The sequence below is a fragment of the Saccopteryx bilineata genome, chromosome 2, assembly GCF_036850765.1.
Source record: "Saccopteryx bilineata isolate mSacBil1 chromosome 2, mSacBil1_pri_phased_curated, whole genome shotgun sequence".
Lineage (NCBI taxonomy): Eukaryota > Metazoa > Chordata > Mammalia > Chiroptera > Emballonuridae > Saccopteryx > Saccopteryx bilineata.
The window spans coordinates 169910273-169926050 of NC_089491.1; the positions used below are offsets into that span (position 1 = coordinate 169910273).

Sequence of the window (15778 nt, forward strand, 5' to 3'; positions counted from 1 at the left end):
CATGCGGGAGTCTGTCTGACTGCCTCTCCATTTCCAGCTTTGGAAAAATACAAAAAAAAAAAAAAATTAATTAATTTTAAAGAAAACCTAGTGCCTGATCTGTGGTGGTGCAGTGGATGAAGCGTTGACCTGGAACACTGAGGTCACCAGTTCAAAACCCCCCAGGCTTGCCTGGTCAAGGCACATACAGGAAGCAACTACTATGAGTTGATGAATTCTGTTTCTCCTCCCTCTTTCTCTCTTTTCCTCTCTTTCATTCTCCTCTCTCTAAAAGTCAAATAAAATCTAAAAAAAGTTAAATAAAAAAAAAAACCTAGCGTCTTACCACATTCATTGAGCAAAAAATCACGTTGCAGGAAAGATCATGATTAAACACTTAAGGGTTTACAATCTGACTTTGGATTTAACTAAATGCTCTGAGCTTCATTTCCCTGATCTGTAAAATGGAGGTCATTGTATACTTTGTAGAATTGTAAACATTGGGAATAATGTTTTACTGTACCTGGGATAGTATGAATAAATCATCTAGTGTAGTGCCTGGGTCATAATAATTATTTAGTTAAATGGTTTTTGTTGTTATGCTCCATAGGAAAGCATTCAATATATAACCATCAACCCAAATAGCCTGGTCCATGGAGGACAGTAGCATCCCTGCCTAATTATTTGTTGATTATTTTTTTCCTCAATTTTCATTTTATCCCCTTTAGTTGATTTACGAAGACTGTATGGATCTGATCGCAAAACTACCTTGTGTTGCCGCAAAGATCTACCGAAATCTGTACCGGGAGGGCAGCAGTATTGGGGCCATTGACTCTAAGCTGGACTGGTCCCACAATTTCACCAACATGTTAGGCTATACCGATGCTCAGTTTACTGAGCTCATGCGCTTGTACCTCACCATCCACAGGTGAGCTAGACCCAGCACCCATAGTTTGGATTGGTGGGAAATTTTAAGAAAAGCTCCTTAACTGTCTCATCTTCTGGGAACAGGTGGTAGACAGCAAGGCAATGGAAAATGGCATAAGGGATGATACAAGATAAGTAAGGGATCTAGTAAAGGTCAAGGGGTATAGGGAAGTTATAACCACATCAAGAACAAGTTAGTGCTTCTAGCTGGGAAAGGCATCAGCTGCTCACATTAGGTTTTCCTTTAGCTTTCTAGGGGCTCCCTCTTCTGGCCATTGCTTATGAAGCTTGAGTGAGAGTCAGGGAGCTTGGCACACAGGCATCATCAACCAGTAGCCTCTCCAGCCCTGGATTAGTGAGCAAAGGCTGGTAATGAGACTGGGACATCTCTTACAAGACCTTATGAATAACTGGCTATAGGCTGGTGTGGGCCCATAACCAGGCTAGTATGTGACAAGAGAACAATATCTGCCCGTGTTTGCTCCTCTTTCTCTTGGCCTTGATTCTTGTTTTTTGTTTCCCCACAGTGACCATGAAGGTGGCAATGTAAGTGCCCATACCAGCCACTTGGTGGGCAGTGCCCTTTCAGACCCTTATCTGTCTTTTGCAGCAGCCATGAACGGGCTGGCAGGACCCCTGCACGGACTGGCAAATCAGGTAAGGCCGTTCTTTTACTGCTCCATGGCTTTTTTACTCCCATGCTTTTGTTTCTGATCTTAGTATTCTCCTTGGCATATGTATTGACACTCTTTTATTCCCCACACGTTACCCACAGGAAGTGCTTGTTTGGCTGACGCAACTACAAAAGGAAGTTGGCAAAGATGTATCAGATGAGAAGTTACGAGACTACATATGGAACACACTCAACTCAGGACGGGTAAGCAGAGAGAGATGCTTAGCAATAGGAAAGAAGCCAAGATCCAGGTTCTGCAATTTGGAAGAATTAAAGAGAAAAGAATGAGAAGAGGTCCCTAAATTAGAGGGGTTTCCCCTCCTCCATTTGTCTACCCGCAAGAGTTTAGAAGAGACAGAATTTCTGACTGAGAATACAACTGGCTTTCCCCCCTCACTCTTTATAGGTTGTCCCAGGCTATGGCCATGCAGTACTAAGGAAGACAGATCCACGATATACATGTCAGCGAGAGTTTGCTCTGAAACACCTGCCTCAGGACCCCATGTTTAAGCTGGTCGCTCAGCTGTACAAGATTGTGCCCAATGTCCTCTTAGAGCAGGGCAAGGCCAAGAATCCTTGGCCCAATGTAGATGCTCACAGTGGGGTGCTGCTCCAGGTGAGTCCTCCCTTCCCTTCTCTTTACTTTGTACCAAACACTGCTGTTCTGTACCATGCACAAAAGCAGCTCCCTGGTCAGAATAGGGACTCTTCTCTTTCCTTACCTTCTTGATAAAGTTGCCTATAGTTGGAGAAGTGCAGGCAAGAGGAAAGGGGTGCCTTTTTTTTTTCCCAGAAACCCAATTGCTATACTTTTCCCAGTGTCATTTTTTTTCCCCGGTGTCATTTCTGTTTAAGGCGGATGGAATTAAAGTTTCGGTAACCTTGGATTTGTATATGCCACTACCTCTGAGCCTTTAACAAAAACATTTTTCTCTTTTACCTTACAGTACTATGGCATGACGGAGATGAATTACTACACAGTCCTTTTTGGGGTATCACGAGCATTGGGTGTACTGGCACAGCTCATCTGGAGCCGAGCCCTAGGCTTTCCTCTAGAGAGGCCCAAGTCCATGAGCACGGATGGTCTGATGAAGTTTGTGGACTCTAAGTCAGGATAAAACTGAAGACTTGAGGATACTAACTACCAGAAGTGAGGGAGCTTTAAAAAAGTATACTTTGGTTCTGTTTCAGGGGGCTTTTAAAGACAAGATTAAATTGCATCTGAGGCACTGATAATAAGCTTGAGGTTAAATATAAATTAAGCCTTTAAACGATGAAGAGTGACCCCTTTTTTCCTAACCAGCTCCTTTCCCCTGCCTGGTATGAGTTGGTCACCAACAGTAGGATGACCAGGACTAATGCATGTGGTGTGGGCTAGATCTGGCCCCTCCCCCCACTCACCACCATCTCCAGAGTGAGAATTTGGCTCCTCTTTCCCTGGGTCAAAGCTGATAGCAGAGAATTTGCAGTCACTTCGGAGCTTTTGGTTCTACCCTGCCCAGCCCTGCACAGGCTAGCAAACGAGGACTCTGCCCCTTCTGTTTCATAGGAATCGTGCTGGATTGTCAGCTGTACCAAGCCGTTTTCCTCTCCTATGTGCGCACACTTCCTAGCAAGACCTATTGGTTAGCTGGACATGCTTTGAACATTTTTTTAATGCTACCAGGTGACCAGAAAGGCCATGGCATTTGTTATTGATGGCACCAGTGTTTGATGTTTATTTCTCTTTTTAAAATTATCCCGTAAAAATTAAAATGTGGAAATGTTCTGTTTCCCACTACAATAATACTACTTTCAGGTTTTCTATATGTGCTATCCCTCAAGCTGAGGATACTCTGGCCCTTCCCCTCTTGGTTCCTACTGGAGGCCTCTTTCACTGGGGGTTGTATAAAGCAGTTTGATATATGGTCTTTCCCAGTCATTTGGTTTTATCAATGCTTAACATAAACTAAGCTTTTTCACCATTACCCTCTGGTCTTTTTTTTGCATTTATTTTAGTATGTTGTGGGCCATAGAATAGAGACTTGGGAATGACCAGCATAACATCTTCATGGTCTGGTCCCAGGGATATACTAGCACCTTCCTCTGAGCAGGAAAATTATTTAAGTTTGGACATGGTCTCCTTTGAATATCGAGTCCTAGGGCTGAGGGTATTAAAAATAGTAAACCTCCCTCCTCATCCTTGTCCACAAGAAAATATCCTCATATTTATCAAGGTCCTTATAGTGCCTGCCCCATCCCTAAAGAGCTCATAGTACAGTGTTTGTTTTAGAAGCACAGGTTTCAGTGACTCAGAATGCTCTACTGCCTTTTCTTTAAGAAAGGATTGAAATACACTCCTGCTGTGCCCCTTTCCTCCCTCACGACTCCTGCCTGTTTGTGTGGGTCCCTCATCACCAGAACCATGCTGTTGAGATGGACACACTGTCTATAAACTCCTGGGTAACTTGTCAAGTTATGATGCAGACTTCAGATTGTTCTGTATAAAATGCAAAATAAATGTTTTTATTAACAGTGCTTGAGCCTATTATTAAATAAGGCCTGGAGGAATTTATTATGAGGTAAGGAATCTGGCTGGCAAGATCCTGGACTTAATGGGATATAAGTTATGTATATCTGTTTAATTTTAGTTAGGTTTGGCCTTTTTTACCCTGATTGAAAGTCAAGCTCCCTGTAAGAATTCCAAAAGAGACTTTTTGTCTTTCCTCAAGGTTAGAAGTCCTTGATTTTTAGTCCCCACCCTTTCTGATTTTGTAAGGTAGGAGCACTGAAGGACTATAGCTGAGACCTCACAACTGCTGATGTGATTAATCCAAGGAAACTGGTCCAGCCCACTGTGTGAAAAGAACAAAATATACCAGGGATAAATAGGGGTAGGATGGCTAGCTCAGGATGGGGGAACCACTGGAGTACTCTGGTATTTAATAGAATGCCTGTTTTTCTTTGTAACCTCCCTTAAGAAGGCCCATAAAATAAGAGGTGGTCCTGAGGGCATCAGTTATATAGGAGGTCTGAGACCAGATTATTCTTTCTTGAGACTCCTGCTACAACTGACCTTCTGAAAAAGTCTATTAATAGGCAAGGGAGTGAGTCCTGGCTTGTAGAATGTACTACTATAGTTAGCAGGGACACTGTGTTCAAGAGGCCTTCTTGCACCTTCACTTCCCTAGGAAGAAAGCCATAAGTTTTTTCTCTGCTGTATCTATATTATTCTCCCAAGAAACAATATAAAAAAGCCAAATTCACACTATCACAATTTATTAAAATTTTATAAAAACTCAGGCCAAGTGGAAGAATAAGGTACAACCCAAGAGTACAACTCTGTTCAGTGCTTTTTTTTCTCCTTGCCCAGTGAGGATGATAAGAAAGCCCCAGGCTCTCCACTAGCATGGAAATACTCTTAAAGTGAGGTCATGTGGGTTTCAAGCTGTGGCCAGATCTCTGGCATTTCCGGCAAGCAAAGCTAATTGACCATTCAGTTCCTCTGTGTCCAAAAAAAAAAAAAAAAAACCAAAACACAAAACTCCATTTATTTAATCTTTTAAGAAAAAATTTTCCCTGGCTGGGTAGCTTAGTTGGTTAGAGCATCATCCCGAAACACTAAGGTTGCAGGTTGGATTCTTGGTTAGGGCATATAACAAGAATCAATCAATGAGCCTGACCTATGGTGGCACAGTGGATAAAGCATCAACCTGGAATGCTGAGGTCACTAGTTTGAAACCCTGGGCTTTGCTAGTCAAGGTACATACCAGAAGCAACTACTGCCTGACCAGGCGGTGACACAGTAAATAGAGCATGGACCTGGGACACTGAACACCCAGGCTAGAAACCCCAAGGTCGCCTTGAGCTCCATCTCATCTGGCTTGAGTATGGGCTTACCAGCAGGGTCACTAGCTTGAGCATGGGATCATAGACATGACTCCATGGTTGCTGGCTTGAGCCCAAGGTCGCTAGCTCAGCTGTAGCCCCCTGGTCAAGGCACAGATGAGAAGGCCATCAATGAACAACTAAAGTGCAGCAACAAGCTGATGCTTATCTCTCTCCCTGTCTGTTCTGTGTCTGTCTCGCCTGTGTCCTAAAAAAAAAAAAAAAGAGGAACTACTACAAGTTGATGCTTTCCGTCCTACCCCTTTTTCTCTCCTTTCTCTAAAATCAATAAATAAAATTTTAAAATCAACCAGTGAATGAATAAATAGATGGAACAACAAATAGCTGCTTCTTTCCCCCTCCCTCTAAAATCAATATGTTAAAAAAAAAGTTAATTTTCCTGGTCAAACTAAGGTACCTTGACACAGGGCTCAGAGATAACCATATAGTTCTACTTATAACTCAGTGTGAGAAGGCTGCAGGTATCGTGTATATATAGGGCTCTAAAGATGAGCCTGACCATTTCCTAAGCATGTGTCCTTTGGATACCTCCCTGCCTTTTCTTTCCCCCAGCATTTCTAGCCAACTTAAGAGCCCAATTTCTGGAAAATTGAGAGAAAACAGTATTGTGAACACAGACTCTTCTCTTAGATTGGAGCAGGAGCCAAATGAAATAGAGAATTGGGTGGAAGGAGAGGAGAAGCTAAGAAACTATCTGGCCTCAAGTCTGGTGCACTTCATGGAACATCAGTTCACGGGGGATGGCTGTTTCTGGACCAAACTTGTTGCCTGCCCGGCGCTCGAAGGCAGCGACATTCTGTTTGACAACCTCATCAAAAAACATGGTGGCCAGCTGGGAGTGCAGCAGAGAACGAAATTCAAAGGAAATCTGGGAATGGGTAAGAGACAGAAACTCAAGATCATGTTGGATAGACCTTGGCTAAATCCAAGGATACTATTCAGTGCCTTTTCTTCCCCTCCCCTTCCAATTCCTTAGAGCCCCTCAAAAGCCCTAACTTAGGACTGAGCATAATGTTCAAGTTTTATAAAAGGCAAACCTGTGGAAAGTATCATTGATTTGGAAAGTGCTAACTAAGTGCTAGCTATACATAAACAATAGCTGTCACAGTATCTCAGCTCTGCCCCACACCCATTGTAGCTTGTGTTATAGGCTCCTGACTCACCGAAAAGTCCACAGTGCAAGTTCGGGGGTAGGCTGGAATACCGGGGCTAAATCGCCAAATGGTCTCTAAGTGGTTGAAGAGCTTGCCATCGGTGCAAACAGCCTAGAATAGGGCAGTCAGGTAGTTAAACATACAATGAAATAAAGTCAAAAGATATAGAAGGCTATAAGAAAGGACTGAAAGTTCTTTTCCTTCTAATATTTTATTAGGGAAGTATTTGACACATGGACATAAAATCATTACAAAGGAGGCCAAAGTAGTCCTTAAATGTAAAAATGCTAGAGAACATAGAAAAAACTGCCTGATTAATCTGTCCCAGAAAGGCCTCACCTTGACCATATGAGGTTTGACCATGGAAACAGCAGAGGTATAACGTTCCACGACAGGTGGAAAGCCAACCTCCAACTGAGCCTTCAGGTGACCTTTGCGGCTGGATACCACCAAAGACTTCTTACACCAGGGCACAAACTCACAGTACTCCTGGACATTGGATACCACTTCGAACATCTCCTGCATTGAGTACCTAGGGGCAGGAATCAGAAAGGCCAAGGAACTCCCAGCTGGTTCAAGCTCCTCCTTGCCCTGAGTGCATGCCCCACCCACCCAGGTTGGCCCTCTAACCATGAATACTCAGGAACTAGAGATCCCAAATAAGCCTGAATGAATGACTTTCCAAAAACAAATGGTCAAATTATCATAATGTTAATGTTTTCACAGTTTACAAAATGCTTTTGCATTTAGGATCTCTTTTTATCTTAAGAGGGCTCATCTAGGAAGAACAGAGGTTGTCAATCATACAAGGACTTAGATCCCAGCTCTACAACTTTCTAATGTAGCCCTGGCCACATTATCCTTGCCTCCCTTTTCTCATCTGCAAATCAGAGGTAATAACAGTACCTGATTTATACTGTTATTGTTGTTGTTTTAGATCAAATGAGAAAATCTATGTAAAACACCTGAGCAGCCTAAGTGCTACCAGTAGCAAGTGTTCAATAAGTGTTAGCTATTTTATATTGTGCTCAGAATACATACTTAGGTCAGCACAGAAATAACACCCTGTCGTTTTATGATACTATCCAATTCTGGGTATGTTTCATCTAGTGCACATGCAAGGCAACCAAGAAAGGGGAACTTAGGTTGGAAGGCTTGCAGGGGAGGGTAAAGATAAGTGATCAAGCCTGGAGAGCTAGCCAGGGATGAACCCTGCCCATTCTTGCTACCATTACATTCTACCCTGGACATGGTCATTTGTTTGGAAGGAAAGGGAATGTGAGGAATACTGGACACGAGAATGCTCACCCCATGATCCTACGCTCGGAGTAAGCTTTTCTCTTGTTGGTGAAGGGAGCAGCAAAGCCCATAAAGGAACGCCTGGGAGGTAAAGCAGCCTCAGACGCCAAGATTTGGGCAGCCCGGGGCAAGAGGAGGCTGTAGGAAATCAGCAACCTAAGCCAGAAAGGAAAGGAGACACAAAGTCAGGTTTCTTTTGTGTTCAACTATTGCCAGGTTAAGGGGAAGAGGGCCGCATCCCAGAGGAAGGTCGTCCAGACAAGCTTTTCCCCCAGCACCTGCTTCAACCCGCCAGGATCCCTGGCCAGGCAGTCACGAGTGCGAAAGGTCGAGGGCGACCGAGGACAGTGCCGCGGGAGGACACGAGAGAAAGCAAGGGTGCGTGCGAACTGCCAATTGACTTTGCAGGCTCTGCTACCGCTAAAAGCTAGTAAGCATCCTAGGCCGCGGGATGTCAAGCCCGTTATGCCCTGGCATGTGTGAGGGTCAAGAACGGGTTGGGAACCCACCCCGGGGACTTCCCTTCGCGAATAGCTGGCAAAAGTGTTCTCGAAAGCTGTATACTGCACCACGGGTATGACTGCTCCAACCCCGGCCGCGCTAGTATCCCTGGGTCACAGTCCTTCATAGCGGAACTTTGGGTCCGGAGCGACCCCCTTTCCTCCCGACCCGCTGCCCTGGCCTCCCTCTCACCTCATTGGTCGCGGCGGTCGCGAAGGGCCCGGGGGCGGGGCCGGGCGCGCGCCCGGGCGGAGCGGGAGGCCGCAGCAGCGCTGGGCCGCCACGCGCGTCCGCACTGGGAGCCGCCGCGCGCCCGCCGAGGCCATGCGCGCGACCCTCCCTGACCCTCGGCTCTGACACCTGCTGCGTCCTCCTCCCTCCAGGGAAAGAGCGGCAGAAAGCGGGCGTGGGGTGGGTTCAGGGAGCGCTTGGGTGGCGCGGGGCTGCGGCTCCTCTCGCCTCGCTTCCTCCCGGGTGGCTGAGTGAGCTAGAACTGAAGCCGCGACCGCTGCTCCCGCAGTTCCCAATACCCCCACGTCACGCGGTTGCCATGGCTCGGGATCGGGAGAGGGAGGAAAGCAAGGGGACAACGTGGCCTGTCGGGAGATGTAGTTTCACACCTGTGGTGAGAAAGGGCACTGGAGTGTGTGTTTGAAAAGATTCAGAGATAGCCCCGTGGTGCAAAGTCGTCTGGCAAACTCTTTGGCCAGTCTAGGGTCACGGACCTGATACATAAGCACAAAGGCGATTTTGTGGGCGTTTCAACAGTAGATTAGATAATCTACTATTAGATTATCTTTTGCTTTGTTTATAGTTAGTTCGATAAAGTCTATTAATCTTTGTAGTCTTCATAGTGCTTAGCACTGTGCTTTTTACATCTTTGAGAAAGGAAACGAACGTTCCAAACTCTGGGCTAAGATTTCACATACCTTTCTCTTTTATTTTTTAAGATTTTATTTAGTGATTATAGAGAGAGGTGAGAGAGAGAAGGGGGCTGAGGATTGAGAAGCATCAACTTGTAGTAATTGCTTCTCTTATGTTCCTTGACCCCGCAAGACCAGGGTTTCCAACCAGGGAACCTCAGCATTCCAGGTCGGTGTTTAATCCACTGTACCACTACAGGTCAGGCTCTCCTTATACAAAGAAATCGAGGTGGGAAGAACCAAATTTACTTCTAGGGAAGAGAAGCATCTTTTCATTTGGTGAAGGGTAAGATCTCATGGGCAGGGGGAACCCAGGCAATGAAATGTCACTATGTATACTGCTTTCCATCATGATATAAGGAGAAAAAAAAAATGCTCTTAAGTGGGGCCTGACCAGGCGCTAGCACAGTGGATAGAGTATTGGACTGAGATCCGGAGGACCCAGGTTTGAGACCCCGAGGTCGCTAGCTTGAGCGCATGCTCATCTGGTTTGAGCAAAGCTCACCAGCTTGGACCCAAGGTCGCTGGCTCGAGCAAGGGGTTACTTGGTCTGCTGAAGGCCCACAGTCAAGGCACATATGAGAGAGCAATCAATGAACAACGAAGGTGTCGCAACAAAAAACTGATGATTGATGCTTCTCATCTTTCTCTGTTCCTGTCTGTCTGTCCCTATCTATCCCTCTCTCTGACTCTCTCTCTGTCCTTGTAAAAAAAAAAAAGTGGGGAAAACTTCCCACTTCTCGCCCCTCTTTCTCTCTCTCCCCTCTTATCTAAAAATCAATTTTTTAAAAAGTGAGGAAGCCTGACCAGGCGGTGGCGCAGTGGATAGAGCGTCGGACTGGGATGCAGAAAAGCCAGGTTCAAGACCCCGAGGTCGCCAGCTTGAGCGCGGACTCATCTGGTTAGAGCAAAAGCTCACCAGCTTGAACCCAAGGTCCCTGGCTCCAGCAAGGGGTTACTCGGTTTGCTGAAGGCCTGTGGTCAAGGCACATATGAGAAAGCAATCAATGAACAACTAAGATGTCGCAATAAAAAACTAATGATTGATGCTTCTCATCTCTCTCCGTTCCTGTCTGTCTGTCCCTGTCTATCCCTCTCTCTGACTCACTCTCTGTCTCTGTAAAAAATAATAATAAATAAATAAATAAATAAATAAAAGTGAGGAAAACAAAAGAGAAAAAATGGGAAGAGAAATGAGTGACTAGAGACTGAAAATAGGAGGTGCAAGGGCCATTGAAATTCTCCCACAATGGAGTACAGGAAAGACATTTTAAGACTGATGATACTGGCCCTGACCGGTTGGCTCAGTGGTAGAGTGTCGGCCTGGCGTGCAGGATTCCCAGGTACGATTCCCGGCCAGGGCACACAGAAGAAGCGCCCATCTGCTTCTCCACCCCTCTCCCTCTCCTTCCTCTCTGTCTCTCTCTTCCCCTCCCACAGCCAGGGCTCCATTGGAGCAAAGGTGGCCCAGGCGCTGGGGGTGGCTCTGTGGCCTCTGCCTCAGGTGCTAGAATAGCGCTGGTTGCAACAGAGCAACGCCCCAGATGGGCAGAGCATCACCCCCTGGTGGGCATGCCAGGTGGATCTCAGTTGGGCGCATGTAGGAGTCTGACTGCCTCCCTGCTTCCAACTTCAGAAAAATACAAAAAAAAAAAAAAAAGAAAGAAAGAATGATGATACCTGAGTGACCAGGGAGTGGTGCAGTGGATAGAGCATTGGCCTTGGATGCTGAGGACCCAGATGTGAAACCCCGAGGTTGCTGGCTTGAGCGAGGGGCACATCTGGCTTGATTGCAGGGTCACCAGCTTGAACATAGACATGACCCCATGGTTGTTGGCTTGAAACCAAGGTCTCTGGCTTGAGCAATGGGTCATTGGCTCAGTTGGAGCCCCCTCTCGCCTCCCCCCATCTAGGCACATATGAGAAAGCAATCAATGAACAACTTAGGTGCTACGACTATGAGTTGATGCTTCTCATCTCTCTCCCTTCCTGCCTGTCTGTCTCTCTCTCAAAAAATTTTTTTAGCCTGACCTGTGGTGGCGCAGTGGATAAAGCGTTGACCTGGAACACTGAGGTCACCCGTTCAAAACCCTGGGCTTGCCTGGTCAAGGCACATATGGGAGTTGATGCTTCCTGCTCCTCCCCCCTTTCTCTGTCTCTCTCTCTCTCATTCTAACTCTCTCTCCTCTCTAAAATGAATAAATAAACTTAAAAAAATTTATAGGTATATGTGTGTGTGTGTGTATATATATATATATATACACACACACACACACACACACACACACACACACGCCCTGCCTGGATTGCTCAGTTGGTTGGAGCATAGTCCAGAAGCAGAGGGGTTGCCATTTTGGTCCCTGGTCAGGGCAAATACAGGAACTGATGTTCCTGTCTTTCTCCTCCTTTCTCCCTTCTTCTCTTTAAAATCAATTAAAGAAAGAAAAAAAAGAAGGGATGCTGATGCCTGCTGTTACAATTAAAGATGTTTTCCTACATTACAAGCCCCTCCTCTGCTTTCTTTCTAAATATTAGTCAAGCTCAACACATTGAGGAAAGCTTTGTCTGAGTACTGTTATGGGGGTGGATTGGGGGGATAAAATAATTAAAGACTGTGTTGCCACCCTGTCCGGTTGGCTCAGTGGTAGAGTGTCGGCCTGGTGTGCAGAAGTCCCGGGTTCGATTCCCGGCCAGGACACACAGGAGAAGCGCCCATCTGCTTCTCCACTCTTCCCCCTCTCCTTCCTCTCTGTCTCTCTCTTCCCCTCCCACAGCGAGGCTCCATTGGAGCAAAGATGGCCCAGGCGCTGGGGATGGTTCCTTGGCCTCTGCCCCAGGCGCTAGAGTGGCTCTGGTCGCAACAGAGCGACCCCTCCCCCCAGGGGCAGAGCATCGCCCCCTGTCCGGCGCATGCGGGAGTCTGTCTGACTGTCTCTCCCCATTTCCAGCTTCAGAAAAATACAAAAAATAATAATAATAATTAAATAAATAAATAAATAAATAAAGACTGTGTTGCCTTTTAGGTCTAATTGGTCTGGAAGAGACATCTTGCTCAGAAACAGAGGCCTGGAAACAAATATAAATCCAACTTCTCCTCCCTCCTTGAGATTAGCATTTATTTTCAGCTTCCCACTGGATATGGATTTTTTTTTTTTTTTTGTATTTTTCTGAAGCTGGAAACGGGGAGAGACAGTCAGACAGACTCCCGCATGCGCCCGACCGGGATCCACCCGGCACGCCCACCAAGGGCGAAGCTCTGCCCACCAGGGGGCGATGCTCTGCCCCTCCGGGGCGTCGCTCTGCCGCGACCAGAGCCACTCTAGCTCCTGGGGCAGAGGCCAAGGAGCCATCCCCAGCGCCCGGGCCATCTTTGCTCCAATGGAGCCTCGGCTGCGGGAGGGGAAGAGAGAGACAGAGAGGAAGGGGGGGTGGAGAAGCAAATGGGCGCTTCTCCTATGTGCCCTGGCCGGGAATCGAACCCGGGTCCCCCGCACGCCCGGGCCGACACTCTACCGCTGAGCCAACCGGCCAGGGCTGGATATGGATTTTAAATCATTAAAATTTGAGCCTGGCCCTGGCCGGTTGGCTCAGCGGTAGAGCGTCGGCCTAGCGTGCGGAGGACCCGGGTTCGATTCCGGCCAGGGCACACAGGAGAAGGGCCCATTTGCTTCTCCACCCCTCCGCCGCACTTTCCTCTCTGTCTCTCTCCTCCCCTCCCGCAGCCGAGGCTCCATTGGAGCAAAGATGGCCCGGGCGCTGGAGATGGCTCTGTGGCCTCTGCCTCAGGCGCTAGAGTGGCTCTGGTCGCAACATGGCGACGCCCAGGATGGGCAGAGCATCGCCCCCTGGTGGGCAGAGCGTCGCCCCTGGTGGGCGTGCCGGGTGGATCCCGGTCGGGCGCATGCGGGAGTCTGTCTGACTGTCTCTCCCTGTTTCCAGCTTCAGAAAAATGAAAAATGAAAAAAAAAAAAATTTGAGCCTGGCCTGTGGTGGCACATTGGAAAAGCATTGACCTGGAATTCTGAGGTCCCAGGTTCGAAACCCTGGGCTTGCTGGTCAATGCACATAAGACAACCAATCAATCAACAACTAAAAGTGAAGTAATTATGAGTTAACACTTCTTGCTCCCACCCTTCTCTCTGTAAAACCAATAAATAAAATCTTTAAAAAAAAAATAAAAGAATATAAAAAAGAAGCCTGATCTGGTGCAGTGTATAAAGTGTCGGCCTGGTATGCCGAGGTCACCAGTTTGAAAGTCCAGACTTGCCTGGTTAAGGCACAAGGCACATACCAGAAGCAATTACAAGTTGATGCTTCCTGCTCCCACCCCCCTTAAATACTTTCTCTTTTAAGTATTTAATTTTTAGAGAGAGAGGGAGAAGCAGTAAGTATTAACTCATATAGTTGCTTCCTGTATGTGTCTTGACTAGTCAAGCCCAGGGTTTCAAACTGTTGACCTCAGCATTCCAGGTCCACGCTTTATCCACTACACCACCACAGGTCACACTCTCTCCTCTCTCTAAAATCAATAAAGAAAATCTTTTTTTTTTTTTTTTTTTTAATTTTTTTTAATTTATTTATTTTTAGAGAGGATAGAGAGACAGAGAGAAGGGGGAGGAGCTGGAAGGATCAACTCCCATATGTGCCCTGACCAGGCAAGCCCAGGGCTTTGAACCGGCAACCTCAGCGTTTCCAGGTTGACGCTTTACCCACTGCGCCACCACAGGTCAGGCAAGAAAATCTTCTTTTTATTTATTTATTTATTTATTTATTTATTTATTTTTTTTTTTTGTATTTTTTTTCTGAAGCTGGAAACGGGGAGAGACAGTCAGACAGACTCCCGCATGCGCCCGACCGGGATCCACCCGGCACGCCCACCAGGGGCGAAGCTCTGCCCATCAGGGGGCGATGCTCTGCCCCTCCGGGGCGTCGCTCTGCCCCTCCGGGGCGTCGCTCTGCCGCGATCAGAGCCACTCTAGCGCCTGGGGCAGAGGCCAAGGAGCCATCCCCAGTGCCCGGGCCATCTTTGCTCCAATGGAGCCTTGGCTGCGGGAGGGGAAGAGAGAGACAGAGAGGAAGGAGGGGGTGGGGGTGGAGAAGCAAATGGGCGCTTCTCCTATGTGCCCTGGCCGGGAATCGAACCCGGGTCCCCCGCACACCAGGCCGACGCTCTACCGCTGAGCCAACCGGCCAGGGCCTCTTCTTTTTTTTTTTTTAAGTGAGAAGAGGGGAGGCAGAGAGACAGACTCCCCCATGTGCCCCGACCAGGATCCACCTGGCAAGCCCACTAGGGAGCAATGCTCTGCCCATCTGGGTCGTTGCTCCATTGTTCAGCAACAGAACCATTTTTTTAGCATCTGAGGCAGAGACCACAGAGCCATCCTCAGTGCCCCAGGCCAACTCGCTGGAACCAATCAAGCCATAGCTGCGGGAGGGGGAGAGAGAGAGAGAAGGAGGAGGAGTAGAGAAGCAGATGGTCGCTTCTCCTGTGTGCCCTGACTAGAGATCGAACCCAGGACATCTACATGCCAATGCTCTACCACTGAGCCAACTGGCCAAGGCCTAAAATCTTTTTTTGTTGTTTTGAGACACAAACAGAGAGAGAGAGAGATAGAGAGAGAGGGACAGATAGGGACAAACAGGGAGGGAGAGAGAGGAGAAGCATCAGCTCATAGTTGTGGCACCTTAGTTGTTCATTGATTGCTTTCTCATATGTGCCTTGACCCAGGGGGCTACAGCAGAGCAAGTGACCCGTTGCTCAAGTCAGTGACCATGGGTCATATCTATGATCCCATGCTCAAGCCAGCAACCCCACCCTCAAGCTGGTGAGCCCGCGCTCAAGCCAGCAACCCCACCCTCAAGCTGGTGAGCCCGCGCTCAAGCCAGCAACCTTGGGGTTTCAAACCTGGGTCCTCTGTGTCCCAGTCAAATGCTCTATCCACTGCTCCACTGTCTGCTCAGACCAGAGCCTAAAATCTTTTTTTTTAATTTTTTTTTTTACAGAGGCAGAGATAGACAGGGACAGACAGACAGGAACGGAGAGAGATGAGAAGCATCAATCATCAGTTTCTCGTTGCGCGTTGCTACTTCTTAGTTGTTCATTGATTGCTTTCTCACATGTGCCTTGACCGTGGGCCTTCAGCAGACCGAGTAACCCCCTGCTGGAGCCAGCGACCTTGGGTCTAAGCTGGTGAGCTCTTTGCTCAAGCCAGATGAGCCCGCGCTCAAGCTGGCGACCTCGGGGTCTCGAACCTGGGTCCTTCCGCATCCCAGTCCGACGCTCTATCCACTGCGCCACCACCTGGTCAGGCGAGCCTAAAATCTTAAAAAATAAAAATAAATACATAAAATTTGAGCCCATTTTATCTGGATTTCAAGGAGCAGGAGTCCTCCCTTGAACTCTGGCTTACAGTTAACATTTTATTTTATTTATT

General features: G+C 47.4%; 2 protein-coding genes across 4 annotated transcripts in view; one reads left to right on the forward strand and one right to left on the reverse strand.

The window, feature by feature from the left end:
* CS (citrate synthase) overlaps window positions 1-4096 on the forward strand; it is a 40853-nt gene extending 36757 nt beyond the window's left edge. For both annotated transcript variants that reach the window (XM_066258420.1, XM_066258421.1), the window contains exons 7-11: window positions 708-907; window positions 1434-1563; window positions 1682-1783; window positions 1986-2195; window positions 2527-4096. In XM_066258420.1, the coding sequence (XP_066114517.1) occupies window positions 708-907; window positions 1434-1563; window positions 1682-1783; window positions 1986-2195; window positions 2527-2697 (813 nt within the window). In that variant the 3' untranslated portion in view covers window positions 2698-4096. The remainder of the gene's footprint in view (window positions 1-707; window positions 908-1433; window positions 1564-1681; window positions 1784-1985; window positions 2196-2526) is intronic.
* Window positions 4097-4820: 724 nt separating this feature from the next.
* COQ10A (coenzyme Q10A) lies at window positions 4821-8945 on the reverse strand. Of its 2 annotated transcripts, none has more exons than XM_066258422.1 (5): window positions 8614-8945; window positions 7930-8076; window positions 6961-7153; window positions 6631-6732; window positions 4821-6335 (listed from the first exon to the last, which is right to left on the reverse strand). In XM_066258422.1, exons 1-5 carry the CDS (start codon window positions 8745-8747, stop codon window positions 6168-6170), a joined length of 744 nt encoding a protein of 247 aa, XP_066114519.1. In that variant the 5' UTR covers window positions 8748-8945; the 3' UTR covers window positions 4821-6167. The 2 variants fall into 2 exon arrangements, with proteins under 2 accessions (XP_066114519.1, XP_066114520.1); XM_066258423.1 differs by lacking the exon at window positions 8614-8945 and adding an exon at window positions 8430-8563.
* Window positions 8946-15778: the final 6833 nt, after the last annotated feature.

What these genes read in the sequence shown, in the direction of transcription:
- COQ10A (XM_066258422.1), bottom strand. Translation starts at nt 8,747, where the DNA reads ATGGCCTCGGCGGGCGCGCGGCGGCTCCCAGTGCGGACGCGCGTGGCG. An exon ending in TCCGAGCGTAGGATCATGGG is followed by an intron (nt 7,154 to 7,929) that starts GTGAGCATTCTC and finishes TCCTGCCCCTAG; the next exon opens with GTACTCAATGCAGGAGATGT. An exon ending in CTTGCACTGTGGACTTTTCG is followed by an intron (nt 6,336 to 6,630) that starts GTGAGTCAGGAG and finishes ACCCATTCCCAG; the next exon opens with ATTTCCTTTGAATTTCGTTC.